The 12989-nt window shown below is 43.5% G+C and overlaps 1 protein-coding gene across 1 annotated transcript in view; it reads left to right on the top strand.

The window, feature by feature from the left end:
- DOP1B (DOP1 leucine zipper like protein B) overlaps nt 1-12989 on the top strand; it is a 121725-nt gene that overhangs the window by 39927 nt on the left and 68809 nt on the right. Inside the window, exons 6-11 of the mRNA XM_037831714.1 lie at nt 1177-1275; nt 1578-1701; nt 4151-4260; nt 4433-4547; nt 7655-7775; nt 9229-9348. Of these exons, the coding sequence (XP_037687642.1) occupies nt 1177-1275; nt 1578-1701; nt 4151-4260; nt 4433-4547; nt 7655-7775; nt 9229-9348 (689 nt within the window). The remainder of the gene's footprint in view (nt 1-1176; nt 1276-1577; nt 1702-4150; nt 4261-4432; nt 4548-7654; nt 7776-9228; nt 9349-12989) is intronic.

The following is a 12989-nucleotide window of genomic DNA, read 5'->3' as shown; positions in this document are numbered from 1 at the left end:
CCTAGTGGCCAATCAAATTGTTCGAAACTGAATTCCTGGGCAAGAACGTCTGGCTTTGAGTTCCAGCCCCACAAACTGGTGTAAAGGACTTGCCCCTCTGAGTCCACTCCTCTTGGTAAACGGGTGACCATCGAGCTGCCTCACTTGGTCTCTCTGAGGATTAAATGAAAAGCAATCAATGGCAAGCACTGCACACAGTGCGTGGGTCTTGGGAGACCCTCATATGTTTCCTTCTTTCCTGCTCACCCCCAACCCCTAATACCACTTGCGTCTCTTTCTGCTCTCACTGCCCTCCTTCGGCTTCTCATTTCTTGCTGCTGGATCAATTTCCTAACTCGTTTCTCCACCATCCCACCCTCTACCCACCCAATCCTTATTACTTGCCAAAAGATTTACTTTCCTAAAGCATAGCTTTGCTCATGTCTCTCCCATGATTTAAAAATACCAGGCTTCCTGTTGCAAAAGAGTAAAGCCCAAACTCAAGAGGCTTCCAACAACCTGTCCCCAACCCACCAAATCCCTGCCCCCTGCCGCCAGACCCCCCACACTCAGGCAGTGCAGCCTGCCGGGCCTGACCTCCTGCGGCTGTGCCGCTGTCTCCCTGCTCCGCTGTCCCCCCCTCTCACCCTTGCTGCCCCCTCCCTCTTCTCCCACCTGTCCTCGCCCAGCTACCTTTCCCACCAAGCTGTGCTCTTCTCCCCAGGTGAGAGCCCTCGCTCTCTTCTCCCCTGAATTCTTAGAGCTCTTTATTAGCAACCATCCCATGGCTTTTATCATTTATTATTCATCTGTCTCATGCCTATATGTATTTAGAAAAGACACTCAAAATACAGATTGAATTGATCAGCAATCCATTTGACCGGGCATCTTTGGAGTTGCAGTTAAACCTGAGGTTCCTGTTACAACCTCAGGACATTCCTTTTTGGGACCATTGCATTTGAGATCTTAGAACCCGACCATCTGGTCCCAACCCTTCAGGTACCAGGTGGGACAAGGGAGGGTGATAGTTCCCTGGCATTTAGAGCCGGGACCTAAGTGTTACACCTTATTCTTCTGTTCCAAATGGTTTAACACAGTGATGTCAAGATTCCCAGGAAAAATTACTTTCATTTTATGGCTGTAAACAGTAACCTGCAAATGATATTAACTGTTACTGCAATTTTTTATCATGTGCAGGTAAAGTCTTTATGTGCATCACTACTGGACTCAAATGTTCTGGTGCAAAGAAACAATCTGGAAATTGTCCTGTTCTTCTTCCCATTTTGCACCTGTCTGGTGAGTCTCCTGGGCTCTCCCGGGCAGGTCCCTGGCGTCTCCTGAGGAGGCAGGGCAGGGGCGGACAGGAGCGGAGAACCCAGCTCCTCAGTGACCCTGTCAGCCTCCAGCCGGTGAAAGGTCCTTGTTCACTTTGGTTAGGAGGATGTTTGTGTACTGAAGAGTGTCTGGCTTCTTTCCACAGATAACATGTAAAGGACTCGCTCCTTCTGAGAACTGCCCTTTTGAGACAAAGCTTTGTAGACTGGCAGGGAAGGACCTGCCGATCCCTCACAGTAAAGTTTCCTCTGTCCTGTTAATAGGATTCCAGTGAGAGAGCCATTCCCCTGCTCAGATCTGACATCGTCCGTATCCTCTCGGCCGCCACCCAGACCCTGCTGAGAAGAGACATGTCTCTGAACAGAAGACTGTATGCCTGGCTGCTAGGTACCTCGTGGGATGTGGCCATTTGGAGTTAGCATTAACATGATGCCTTTGCATGTTGATTTGTGGAATACGTTTCTCTCTTGGTGATAGATTTCTGAATCTTGAAGTGTGGGCAGATGATGTGCAGACTAGATACATGTCTGCCAGCTGGGTTCTGAAGCAGACACTGTGGTTTCTTGATCAGTTGTTATTTTAAAAATAAGGGAAATAATAAATGGTATTATAAAAATGCCAGCTGAATTCCATTTGAAGAAAGTTGAAACCCAAAAATTGTAGCTAAACTCCATTCACTTGGAAGCCTGTTGCTACAGAGAAGTTTCATGGGAGGAGGGCGTGTGTGGGAGAGAAAACCCACAGTCACCATGGAGCATGTGTAAAGGAAGGGGAAGGTTTTGTATAAGGAAGAATCTTTGTGGCACTGGCATGGTTTGGGGAGAGTGCAAGAACCCCTGGGCTTGTGTCTGTGTGTGTGAGCATGTGCTTTTGTGGAGCACCTGTAAGCTCGCAGGAAGATTCGCAACTGTAGGTCAAGTGCTCCACGGGGAGGGGATCCTGGAAAACGCAGCACTGAAAGGCTGGCAAAAGGCACTTGAAAGCCATATTCACGTACCTAAGAAAAGGTGGTTGACAAGCAGTTTCAATGACTTGACGGCTTTTTTAACCCTCATCACATAGATGCCAGGAAGTCCTCTGAGGATGCTGTTCCTTGTGTCTGAGGGTGTTGTTCCCTGTGCCTGAGGACCTCACAGACTTATCTGAGGCTCTGAGTGCTGGCATCCGTATAAGAACATCTGGGTTTAATGTTCTGGTCTGCAGATAAACTCTGGTTTTAAAAAATTATCTTCCCTCAGCTCTGCCCTTCCTCTTGCCCCTTCCCCACTTTCAGAAGTCATGATGTGGAAGTTACTAAGGATTTTAAGAAGCATATTGATGCGCTCTTTAAGCATTTTTATTAAATGATGATGTTAAATGCATAGCTCCATTCCTAGTAGGACTGGATGTGATGTGTGCAGAAAATATGCTGGACTGAACTCAGTTCTGGTTCTGACTCACTTGGCACCACCCCAGGGACTGTGGCATCCTGGCTTGTTCCTGAGGATGCTGTTCCCTATGCCTGAGGATTGCAGTTCCTTGTGCTTGAGGATGCTGTTCTTGTGTCTGACAATGCTTGTTCCCTGTGCCTGAGGATGCTGTTCCTTATGCCCGAGGATACTTGTTCCCTGTGTCTGATGATGTTGTTTCATGTGCCTAAGGATGCTATTCCTCATGCTTGATGATGCTTGTTACCTGTGCCTGAGGATGCTGTTCCCTGTGCCTGAGGATGCTGTTCCTCATGCCTGAGGATGCTGTTCCCTGTGCCTAGGGATGCCGTTCTCTGTGCCTGAGGCTGTTCCTCATGCCTGAGGACGCTGTTCCCTGTGCCTGGGGATGCTGTTCCCTGTGCCTGAGGATGCTGTTCCTCATGCCTGAGGATGCTGTTCCCTGTGCCTGAGGATGCTGTTCCTTGTGCCTGAAGATGCTGTTCCCTGTGTCTGAGGACACTGTTCCTTGTGCCTGAGGACGCTGTTCCCTGTGTCTGGGGATGCTGTTCTCTGTGTCTGAGGCTGTTCCTCATGCCTGAGGATGCTGTTCCCTGTGTCTGATGATACTTGTTTCCTGTGCCTGAGGATGTTGTTTCATGTGCCTAAGAATGCTATTCCTCATGCTTGATGATGCTTGTTACCTGTTCCTGAGGATGCTGTTCCCTGTGTCTGAGGACGCTGTTTCTCGTGCCTAAGGATGCTGTTCCCTGTGCCTGGGGATGCCGTTCTCTGTGCCTGAGGCTGTTCCTCGTGCCTGAGGACGCTGTTCCCTGTACCTGGGGATGCCGTTCTCTGTGCCTGAGGCTGTTCCTCGTGCCTGAGGATGCTGTTCCCTGTGCCTAGGGATGCCGTTCTCTGTGCCTGAGGCTGTTCCTCATGCCTGAGGACGCTGTTCCCTGTGCCTGGGGATGCTGTTCTCTGTGTCTGAGGCTGTTCCTCGTGCCTGAGGATGCTGTTCCCTGTGCTTGAGGACCTCACAGACTTAGCTGAGGCTCTAAGCAGGCATCCGCATAAGAACACCTTGGCTTCATGTTCTGGTCTGCAGATAAACTCTGGTTTTAAAAAATTATCCTCCCTCTGCTCTGTCTTGTAATCTTATCAACTAAAAGGCAATTATGGTGAACTCTTCGGACAAACTAAATTGATGCTGACTGAGGTGGGGTTCTGCCTCTAATCCTCGGCACACCGTGGTCAGAATTCCTTTCAGTAAAGAAGAAAAATGTGGCTTGGTCTTCACGGGTCTGACTTTGGGTGTCTGTTGGAGGAACTCTGTTTTTAAAATCCCCAGAGCATGCGATGTTTACCTGATATAATACACTTTAGAATTCCAGCTCTCCCCACAGCTCAGGGTGCCTGTTCTTTCCTAGGTTCGGATATTAAAGGAAACACCATCATGTCGGAAGCAGAGATCTCAAATTGTTATGAAGACCAGTCCTCTTATTTTTTTGAAAAATACTCCAAGGACCTTTTAGTCGAGGTAAAGTTGCATTTCTGGGAAGTTCCCCGCTGGCTGGGAGAGCCGCCGCGTGCTTGCCGTGCGCCGTGGGGCTGCTGTTCTCTTTGCGCGGAGCGGCTTTCCCTGGAGAACCACGCGGACGCCCGGCCTTCCTGTCTCCCAGCACCCTGGCACGTGCCTTCTTTGAAAACAGGGCTTGGTGGGAATCCTGCGCCAGGAGTTCTCGGACGCCGGCGTGGAGGAGCGTCACCACGCGTACCTGCAGCCCTTCCGCGTGCTCGTCAGCCTGCTGGACAAGCCCGAGATCGGTGCGCAGGGGCGCGGGGGCGCGGGGGGCCCGGCGGGCTCGGCTGTCAGACGGTCTGACACAGCGAGGGGGAACGTGGTGGAAGGGGAAGTCTAGAGTCATGCAGGTCACCAGAAGGAAAGCTGGAGGTTAAGATGGGAATGCGGGACACCCTGAGTCTGGTTCCACCATGCCAGGGATTAACTGTACAAAGATAAAAAAAAGTTCTTTAATGAACCAGAACAAATGTATGACACTACTACAATGAATTAATAATAGAGTTATAGCTCTATATTAATAGGGCTAATTCATAATTAACCATTAATAGAGTTAATAATAACATATCAACCCTGTGTTGATAATGGTGTAAGGGGAAAATGTACCTATTGTGAACTGTGGAATACAATTAGCAATATGTTAATATTCTCTCATCAACGGTAATACACCAATACTAGTGGTCAATAATAGGGGGATAAAGGCTATGGGATATTTTGGGTTTTCTTTTTTCTTTTTGTTTCTTTTTCTGGAGTAATGAAAATATTCTAAATTGATCACGGTGATGATTGCACAACTTTGTGATGATACTGGGTGAGCCATTGATTGTATACTTCAGATGGATTGTATGGTGTGTGAATTTATCTCAGTAAAATTGCATTTAAAAAAACACAGATCCAATCGAGGCATTTTTTTGAGTATACTTTAATCTTTGGAATTTTAGAATCTTGAAGTGCTTCAGTCACATTGTGTGGTTTAGTTGTTATATCAGGGGCCCATGGAGAGGTTTTGCTCCATTAATTTGAATATTTTTGTTAGGAAAATACCTTTGTGCCCCTATCGTATTTACTTTTTAAGAAGGTTTCTTCAATCTCCGAACTTTGATTTTATTTTCAAGTAATTCAGGGATGTCCCTGCCCATCTTTCCACCTTGCAACGCTAGGCAAACCCCGTCTGCCATTTGGGCTTCACTCTTCTGTAAAAGGAAGGGGTTGAGCTTGACTCTGGTTACTAGATCCCCTCTTGCCCTCCATGATCTTACAAGCATTGGGTGAAAAAAGTGATCTTCTCTCTCTCAACTTTTTAAAACAACTGCTTCCACATCCTCTCACTGTGAGCTCTTACCATCTATTCTCTTGAACTCCATCTTCTCCAAATGGATTTCAAGCTTCAGGGTGTCATTTAATGCTCAAGGTATGTCCACATCGAGATGTGGCGATTGCCATTTCCAATGAACAAAAGACCGAGGGTGTTACGAAGTGCTTGTGTCTCTGATGCAAGGACTGAGACGGTTCGAGTATTCATTCAGAGACCGTTAAGGGGCATCTGATGTGCGGCAGGGACTGGGTAAGGCTCTAGGGCTGCAAAGAGAACAAAGACTTCCCCTCAAGTTGAGTGAAGAAAGGCTCTGTGACCTGTTTTGTTTCACCATTGTTGATAATAACAGCTGGCATTTTTTTTTGAGCAATTAATTTGTGCCATGTGATTTGCATATATCAACTCATGTCATCCTCTGGCAACTCTGAGGGGGTCTCTTTTACCATACCCATTTTACAGACAGACCAGGTGGAGCAAGGGAAGTCCTTTGATTTGAGAGCCCAGGCTCTCTCTGTCATTTAGACGACTCATACCCAAAATGTTTCTCATGTAACAGAAATGAGTTTTATTCCAAGATGTAAACAGCTCTAGCTTCTCTTAACCAAGGTCCAAGGATTAAGTGTCTGTCCTTGTGAGCACTGCACTTTCAGTGCTGCCTAAAGGTTACTTCTGCATTGGGCACTTTCCCTTTCACTGTCCCCTCCTGCCCCAACCAATCAGTGATGGCTCAGTTAGGTTTTTTGTCTTGGTGTGGAGTGACTGCAGCTCTGAAAAGTAGGACAGTTTAGTTTAAGAAGTGAAACAGCTGTATAAATGTCTAGAGAACTTGCTGAGTAACTTAGAGATGTATTCAAAAAAGAAGAAACTAGTTTGCATTTTGGAGATCCGTGTTTCACATCGAGGCCATGCAACTCGGTGAGAGAAGCAAGTCAGATGTTGTATGTTCTGGGAGGGGATGAATGGCAGGCTCCTTCCTGGTTATGACAGACACTTAATGTGCCCCCTCCAAGAGTTCAGTTGTCCAAGCAAAGACCTACTTGAGAGGCTAAGGAGTGGATGGCATGGATCTAGAACTCAACAGCCCAGGATGGTGGTTTGGTCTTGTCCATTCTCTTGCCGCATGGCTTTTGCCAGAGCCTCATTTTCTCCCCCACAAGTCAAGGGAACAAAACTGCCCCCGTCTGTGAAAAGTGCTTGGCATTCTTAAACTTCAGATCAATACACATGGAGCTTATCATAAGCACAGTTTCTCATCTTCTGTTTTTTTGAAAAGGAGGCACAAAAGATTGATCCACCAATTGGTTGCTTTTTACCCCTCTGTAGTTTTTTTGCCAGAGTTCCATTGGCTTTGCCCTGATCCTGTTTTCACCCCTCCTTATATATGGGTGAGCAGTCACTCTTTGGCTGCTTGGCGGGTGCTTTGGTGGGACAGAAATGACCTAGTTGTCCAGCTTCCACCCACCAAAGAGAGACCGTGCTTCCCTGATGTGTGCCCAGTCCGTTTCTTTTGTGCCACCTTAATAAGCTTTCCAGGACTGGCAGTTATTTCTTTAGTGATGTTCTAGTTCATGATTAAAAGAGTTCCATAGGGAAGCTGCAGATACGCAGATCACGTGACTTACACTGTTTAGCACCTGCCCTGCCCCATCTAGGCAGCTGAGCCGCTCTGAGGGTGGCCTGCGGGTTTTACTCTGGGTTGGGCAGGTTACTCAACCCATGTGTGCCTCAGTGTAAACAGGGATAGCAAAGTAGCACCTGTTCATTTGGCAGCTGCGAGGATTAAATGAGTTAATATGTGTAAAATACTTACAACAGTCCCTGGCACATACTGAGATCTACAAAAAAGTTGGCTCTTTTCCCGAATTGTATTCCCCCTAGCTACAGTAGTCATTGCTACAATTAAAGTTCTTAGGTTCCTCTACATTTTAGACCATATAAATTGTCTATATATACAGGGATATTCTATATAGGTTTTATGCATATGTAATTTATGGATTTAAAAATGAATTAATTGTAAGTCTTGCTTTTTAATTGCAGGGCCTCAAGTGGTTGAGAATCTGTTTCTCGAAGTGATCAGGGCCTTTTATTCTTACTGCAGAGACGCTCTTGGCTCAGATCTCAAACTTAGCTACACTCAGAGTGGAAATTCGCTGGTAAGGTAAGGGTTTGGCCTCCAACTTCACCTGGAAGTGCTTCTTCCTCCCTCCCTAACGCCATGATTTTTTTTCTCTCTGTTACTTGCTATAAATTTTGATGTACTAGAGAAAGTAAAGATGCAGCAGATCAGAGCATTCTTTAAAATCAACTGTGCCAATAAGCCAATCAGCTGCAGTGACTCTCCTCTCTTGAGTACTGTAGGGAGTTTAAAAGGAGTTTGATCCAGGCCCTGCCCCAGCCTGAGATGTCCAGACAGTATCTATTGATCAAGTGCAAACACTGTTCAACAGAGGCACCCGGATCTGGTGTACCCACGTGGTGAGTTCCAGAGAGGAGGGAAAGATGGGAGGGGCTGCAGGTCAGGAAGTGGAGAGATTCTGGAGATGGCAGGCACTTGGCTTAAAGGAGTAGGTACCTGTAAACCCTGTGTTTTGTTTTGTTTGTTGTTGTTGTTGTTTTTAAGATAACATAACCTCTTCTGTTTTGCTTTATCCTTGATATAATTTCCTTCTGCCCAAACTGGCATTAGGTATATTGAAAATTTAATTGATTCTAAAACTTTTCTTGTGTTCCAAGAGTTCTTGGTGTTTGCTTTTTTTTAACCTCCCAGAATGAGAGTAGTTTGTTTTCTGAGTATGAAAATAATACATCTTCTTTGTAGAACCTACCGATTATTGAAGGTATCAAGAAAAAAGACATCACTCATAATCCCAACACCCTTCAGGAAAAAACATCCAAAAATTTTCTTTCCACATTGTTTCTGTGTATACATAAATACACAGATACCTATCTCTTTTATATAAAAAAGGAATTATTTAGTTGCCTGTTTTTTAAATGCAATGTTGTGAATATCTCCACTCTATTCTCCTCCAGAAAATAACAGTTGCCTTAGATTCCTTGATAAGAATTTATCATTTATTTAATAAATCCTTGTTGACTGACCAGTCTCTTCTTGGTTGATTTTTAGGTGGTTTTCATCTTTTCAACATATTTAAACAGCCTTACAATGGTATCCTTGTGCATGCATCTTTGTGTGCCTATGCAAGTATTTCCATAGGATAAATTCCTAGAATAAATTTCCCGAATCATAGAAGATGGACATTTAAAATTTTAGCCAGATTTCCCTGTTGAGTGATTGTACCATGTTCTTCCACTAGGAGACTATCAAATTACCTGTAAATGGAATAAAACTGGTTTTCTAAATCAAATTCTTTTTACAATAGCTCTTAAGCTTATTGCTAAGAGAATGCATTAATACAAATATCGTCTGAGATGGCATCACGTAAACCCTTTCCTATATAAGAACAGTAATATTTTTATCTTTATCAAGGTTTGTCAACCGCTTTAGAAATAATTTGTAAATGGTAAATTGAATTATAACTTTTCAGACATGGTGATCTCATAATGCAGGATCCTTCATAGACATATTTATCCCCCCTCCCCTTCTTTTACAGTGCAATAAAAGAGAACAGAAATGCCTCTGAGATTGTTAAGACGGTAAATTTGCTGATCACTTCCCTCAGCACAGACTTTCTCTGGGATTATATAACGAGGTGTTTTGAAGATTGCTTTAGGTAAGTATGGAATTCAATATGATGGCATATTCAGGAAAGATGAGAGGGCTTAAAAACGATTTTGTCGTCACTGCTTAGTGTGGCCAGATTATACATAACCAGCTGAAGCTGCGTGGTCTCTGCTGAGTTTTAAAGTTGAGCAAAAACAGGTTTATTCAAAATTCACTTAAAGTTATGATAAAATAAAAATATTGCCTGTAAGAAGGTTCACATAACCTTTCCTATGCAATTCTGAAGTTGCTTTATTTACTACAGGCGAACTTCAGAAAATCCTCCATACATTTTCTAGTTACATTAATCGAATCACCTTTCTTCCCCCAATCCTCTTAGAGGCCTGATCTGTTCAAAGAAGCTTAGTTTTGTTGCTCTGTGACTGTTCAGAGTGTTTTTGAAATCTTCAATCTTCTTAACTTCTTATTGGAATTAGTGTATACCGGCCAGATCCAAGCATGAATATTTCAAGTGACTATAATACGCTTTACTGTCACTTTCAATTTGGTGAACTGTACCACCAGCAAATGAGGGGTGGTAGCTGCCCTGGGGAACAGCGTGCCTTCCTGGAGGGCTCTTTCCCATGTCACTTTCTCCACTGGGAGAAGAACATAGTCTGTGACACGTGCTGTGAAACTTTGTTCCTGCTACTCGCCGTTGTTAACGCTCCTCACGTACCCGGCAGCCGTAACGGGCTGTATCTGTTCCTGTTTACCGAATGTCATCCTCTGCCACAAAGCTTTCCAGGCATACTCATTAGTGATCCAGGACAACCTCAAGAAGGAGGCACTGAATTGTCACGCTTTCCACATGTGAGAAACCTGAAGGCCAGGGATGTGTTTTACTTTGTCTTATCACACAGCAAATCAGTGGCAGCCAAGACTAAATCGCAGGCACTTCTGGCTCCAACATCTGCCTTCTCAGCTGCTCAGCCATTCTGTCCCTCCAGTGCCAGGCCCAAGTAGGCCTTCAAACACGTGAGCATGCATAGGGATAAGTTAATTGTAATCAGATCCCCAGCCAACCCAAGGCCATGTTTGCAGAGGTTAGAGTTCACTTTGCTCGGTTTAGTTTCATTTCAGAGTATGAGATGTGCTTTCTTTAAAAAGAAAAAAAAATTAACCATGAAACATTTCAACATTTAAAAAATCAAATTTTAAACAAAAAATTGCAGAAATTATAAACAACACTTTGCCATTTTCTTCAGCTCTTTTTTTTTTTTTCAGGAATAAAATTTTGCCACCCAAACAGAGCCAAATCCCTGCCTTTCCAACTTTTTCCTCCCTTCCATCCCAGAGTTAATCACCACACTGATATAGCATCTGCCCTCTCAATGATGTTGTTTCATGCTTTTATACCATGTGCATCCATAAATGATATAGACTTCTTTGTGTGTTGAAGTTTGGCATAAGTGATATCAAATCGTATATAACTTTTTGCAATGTGCTTTTTTTTTTTTTAATTCAGTTTTATTGAAATACATTCACACATCATACAATCATCCATGATATGCAATCCACTGTCCACAGTATGATAACATAATTATGCGTTCATCACCACAATCTATCTCTGAACATTTTCCTTACATCAGAAAGAACCAGAACAAGAATAAAAAATAAAAGTGAAAAAAAAACACCCAAATCATCCCCCCATCCCACCCTATTTGTCCTTTAGTTTTTATCCCCATTCCTCCACTCATCCATACACTAGATAAAGGGGGTGTGATCCACAAGGTCTTCAAAATCACACTGTCACCCCTTGTAATCTACATTATTATATAATTGTCTTCAGGAGTCCAGGCTGCTGGGTTGGAGTTTGGTAGTGTCAGGTATTTACTTCTAGCTATTCCAATACATTAAAGCCTAAGAGGTGTTATCTATATAGTGCATAAGAATGTCCACCAGATTGACCTCTCGACTCCATTTGGAATCTCTCAGCCACTGAAACCATTTCGTCTCATTTTGCATCCCCCTTTTGGTCAAGAAGATACTCTCAGTCCCACGATGCCGGGTCCACATTCATCCCCGGGAGTCATACTCTGCGTTGCCAGGGAGATTTACAACCCTGGGAGTCGGGTCCCACGTAGGGGGGAGGGCAGCGAGTTCACCTGTCAAGATGGCTCAGTTAGAGAGAGAGAGGGCCACAGCTGAGCAACAAAGAGGTACTCAGGGGGAGACTCTTAGGCACCATTACATACAACTTTAGACTCTCCTTTGTGGTAATGAGCTTCATAAGGGCAAGGTCCCATGCTCAAGGACTCAGCACATCAAACCACCAGTCCCAATGTTTGTGACAACATACGCTAGGGGATCAGCATCTCAAAGTTTAGAGACAGGCCTTACAATTCAGGGATAGAGTTAACTGCTGTAAGAGCTTACAATCTAGGTACTATTACAATTATTGTGTCCACGTTAGGCTATGTTCTAAGATTCAATTCTGAGTTTACACATTGTAGTTAGTCCATATTGGTGAGGCATCATTGCTCTCACCATGTTTTCTCCAACACTTTTACTCCTATATATATATTTTCCTACAATTTTATAGACTTATATTCACATACCATACATTTATCCACAGTGTACAATCAGTTGTTCATGGTACCATCATAAAGTTGTACATTTATCACTACAATCAGCATTTGAACATACTGATTACTACAAGAAAAATTGTTGTTGTTTTTTTTTTTTTTTTTAGCAATAAGAAAAAAAATGATAAAAAGAAAAATAACATGTCATACAATACAATATACTACTAAGGACAGCAAATAACACCACTACCAAGAATCCCATATTACTCCCCTATATCCCTTTCTCATATACATTTAGCAATGGCATATTGCCTTTGTTACATTTAATGGAGGTATATTACAATGTTACTGTTGACCATAGACTCCAGTTTGCTTTGATTATGTTTTTTCCTGAATACCATCCCTTTTTCAAATTTCTACATGGTTGACATTCATTTGCTTTCCCACATGCAAAAACATTTTTATATTTGTATATTTAGTAACAGTCATTGGCCACTCCAGTTTTTGCCACGTTATACAGTCCCAGTCTTTATCATCTATCGTTACCTCTGGTGTCATACATTCTCCTATCCCACCTCTTTCAGCTTTACTCACAGACATCTTTGTTCAGTGTACTTACAATACTGTGCTACCATCACACAGCATTATGCTATCTATTTCTGGATCTATGCGATCAATCCTAAACATTCTGTAGTCCTTCAGCATCAAATGGCTGATCTCTGCCCTCTTTCTATCTCCTGGTCGCCTGTTTGTCAGCTTTTAACTCCCAAAGTTTGTTCATTAATATCTGTTCATATTAGTGAGACCATACAGAATCTGTCCTTTTGTTTCTGGCTAACTTCACTCAACATAATGTCCTCAAGGTTCAGCCACATTATTACATGATCCATGTCTTTGTTCTGTCTTACAGCTGCATAATATTCCATCATGTGTATATACCACAATTTGTTTATCCACTCGTCCTTTGATGGACATTTGGGCTGTTTCCATCTTTTGGCAATTGTGAATAATGCTGCAATAAACATTGGTTTACAAATGTCTGTCTGTGTCTTAAGTTTCAGTTCCTCTGAGTATATACCCAGCAATGGAATAGCTGGGTCATATGGCAAATCTATATTTAGCT

This window comes from Choloepus didactylus, chromosome 1, assembly GCF_015220235.1.
Source record: "Choloepus didactylus isolate mChoDid1 chromosome 1, mChoDid1.pri, whole genome shotgun sequence".
NCBI lineage: Eukaryota > Metazoa > Chordata > Mammalia > Pilosa > Megalonychidae > Choloepus > Choloepus didactylus.
The sequence above is the reverse complement of the archived record's forward strand: the minus strand, read 5'-3'. Positions and strand labels throughout refer to the sequence as shown.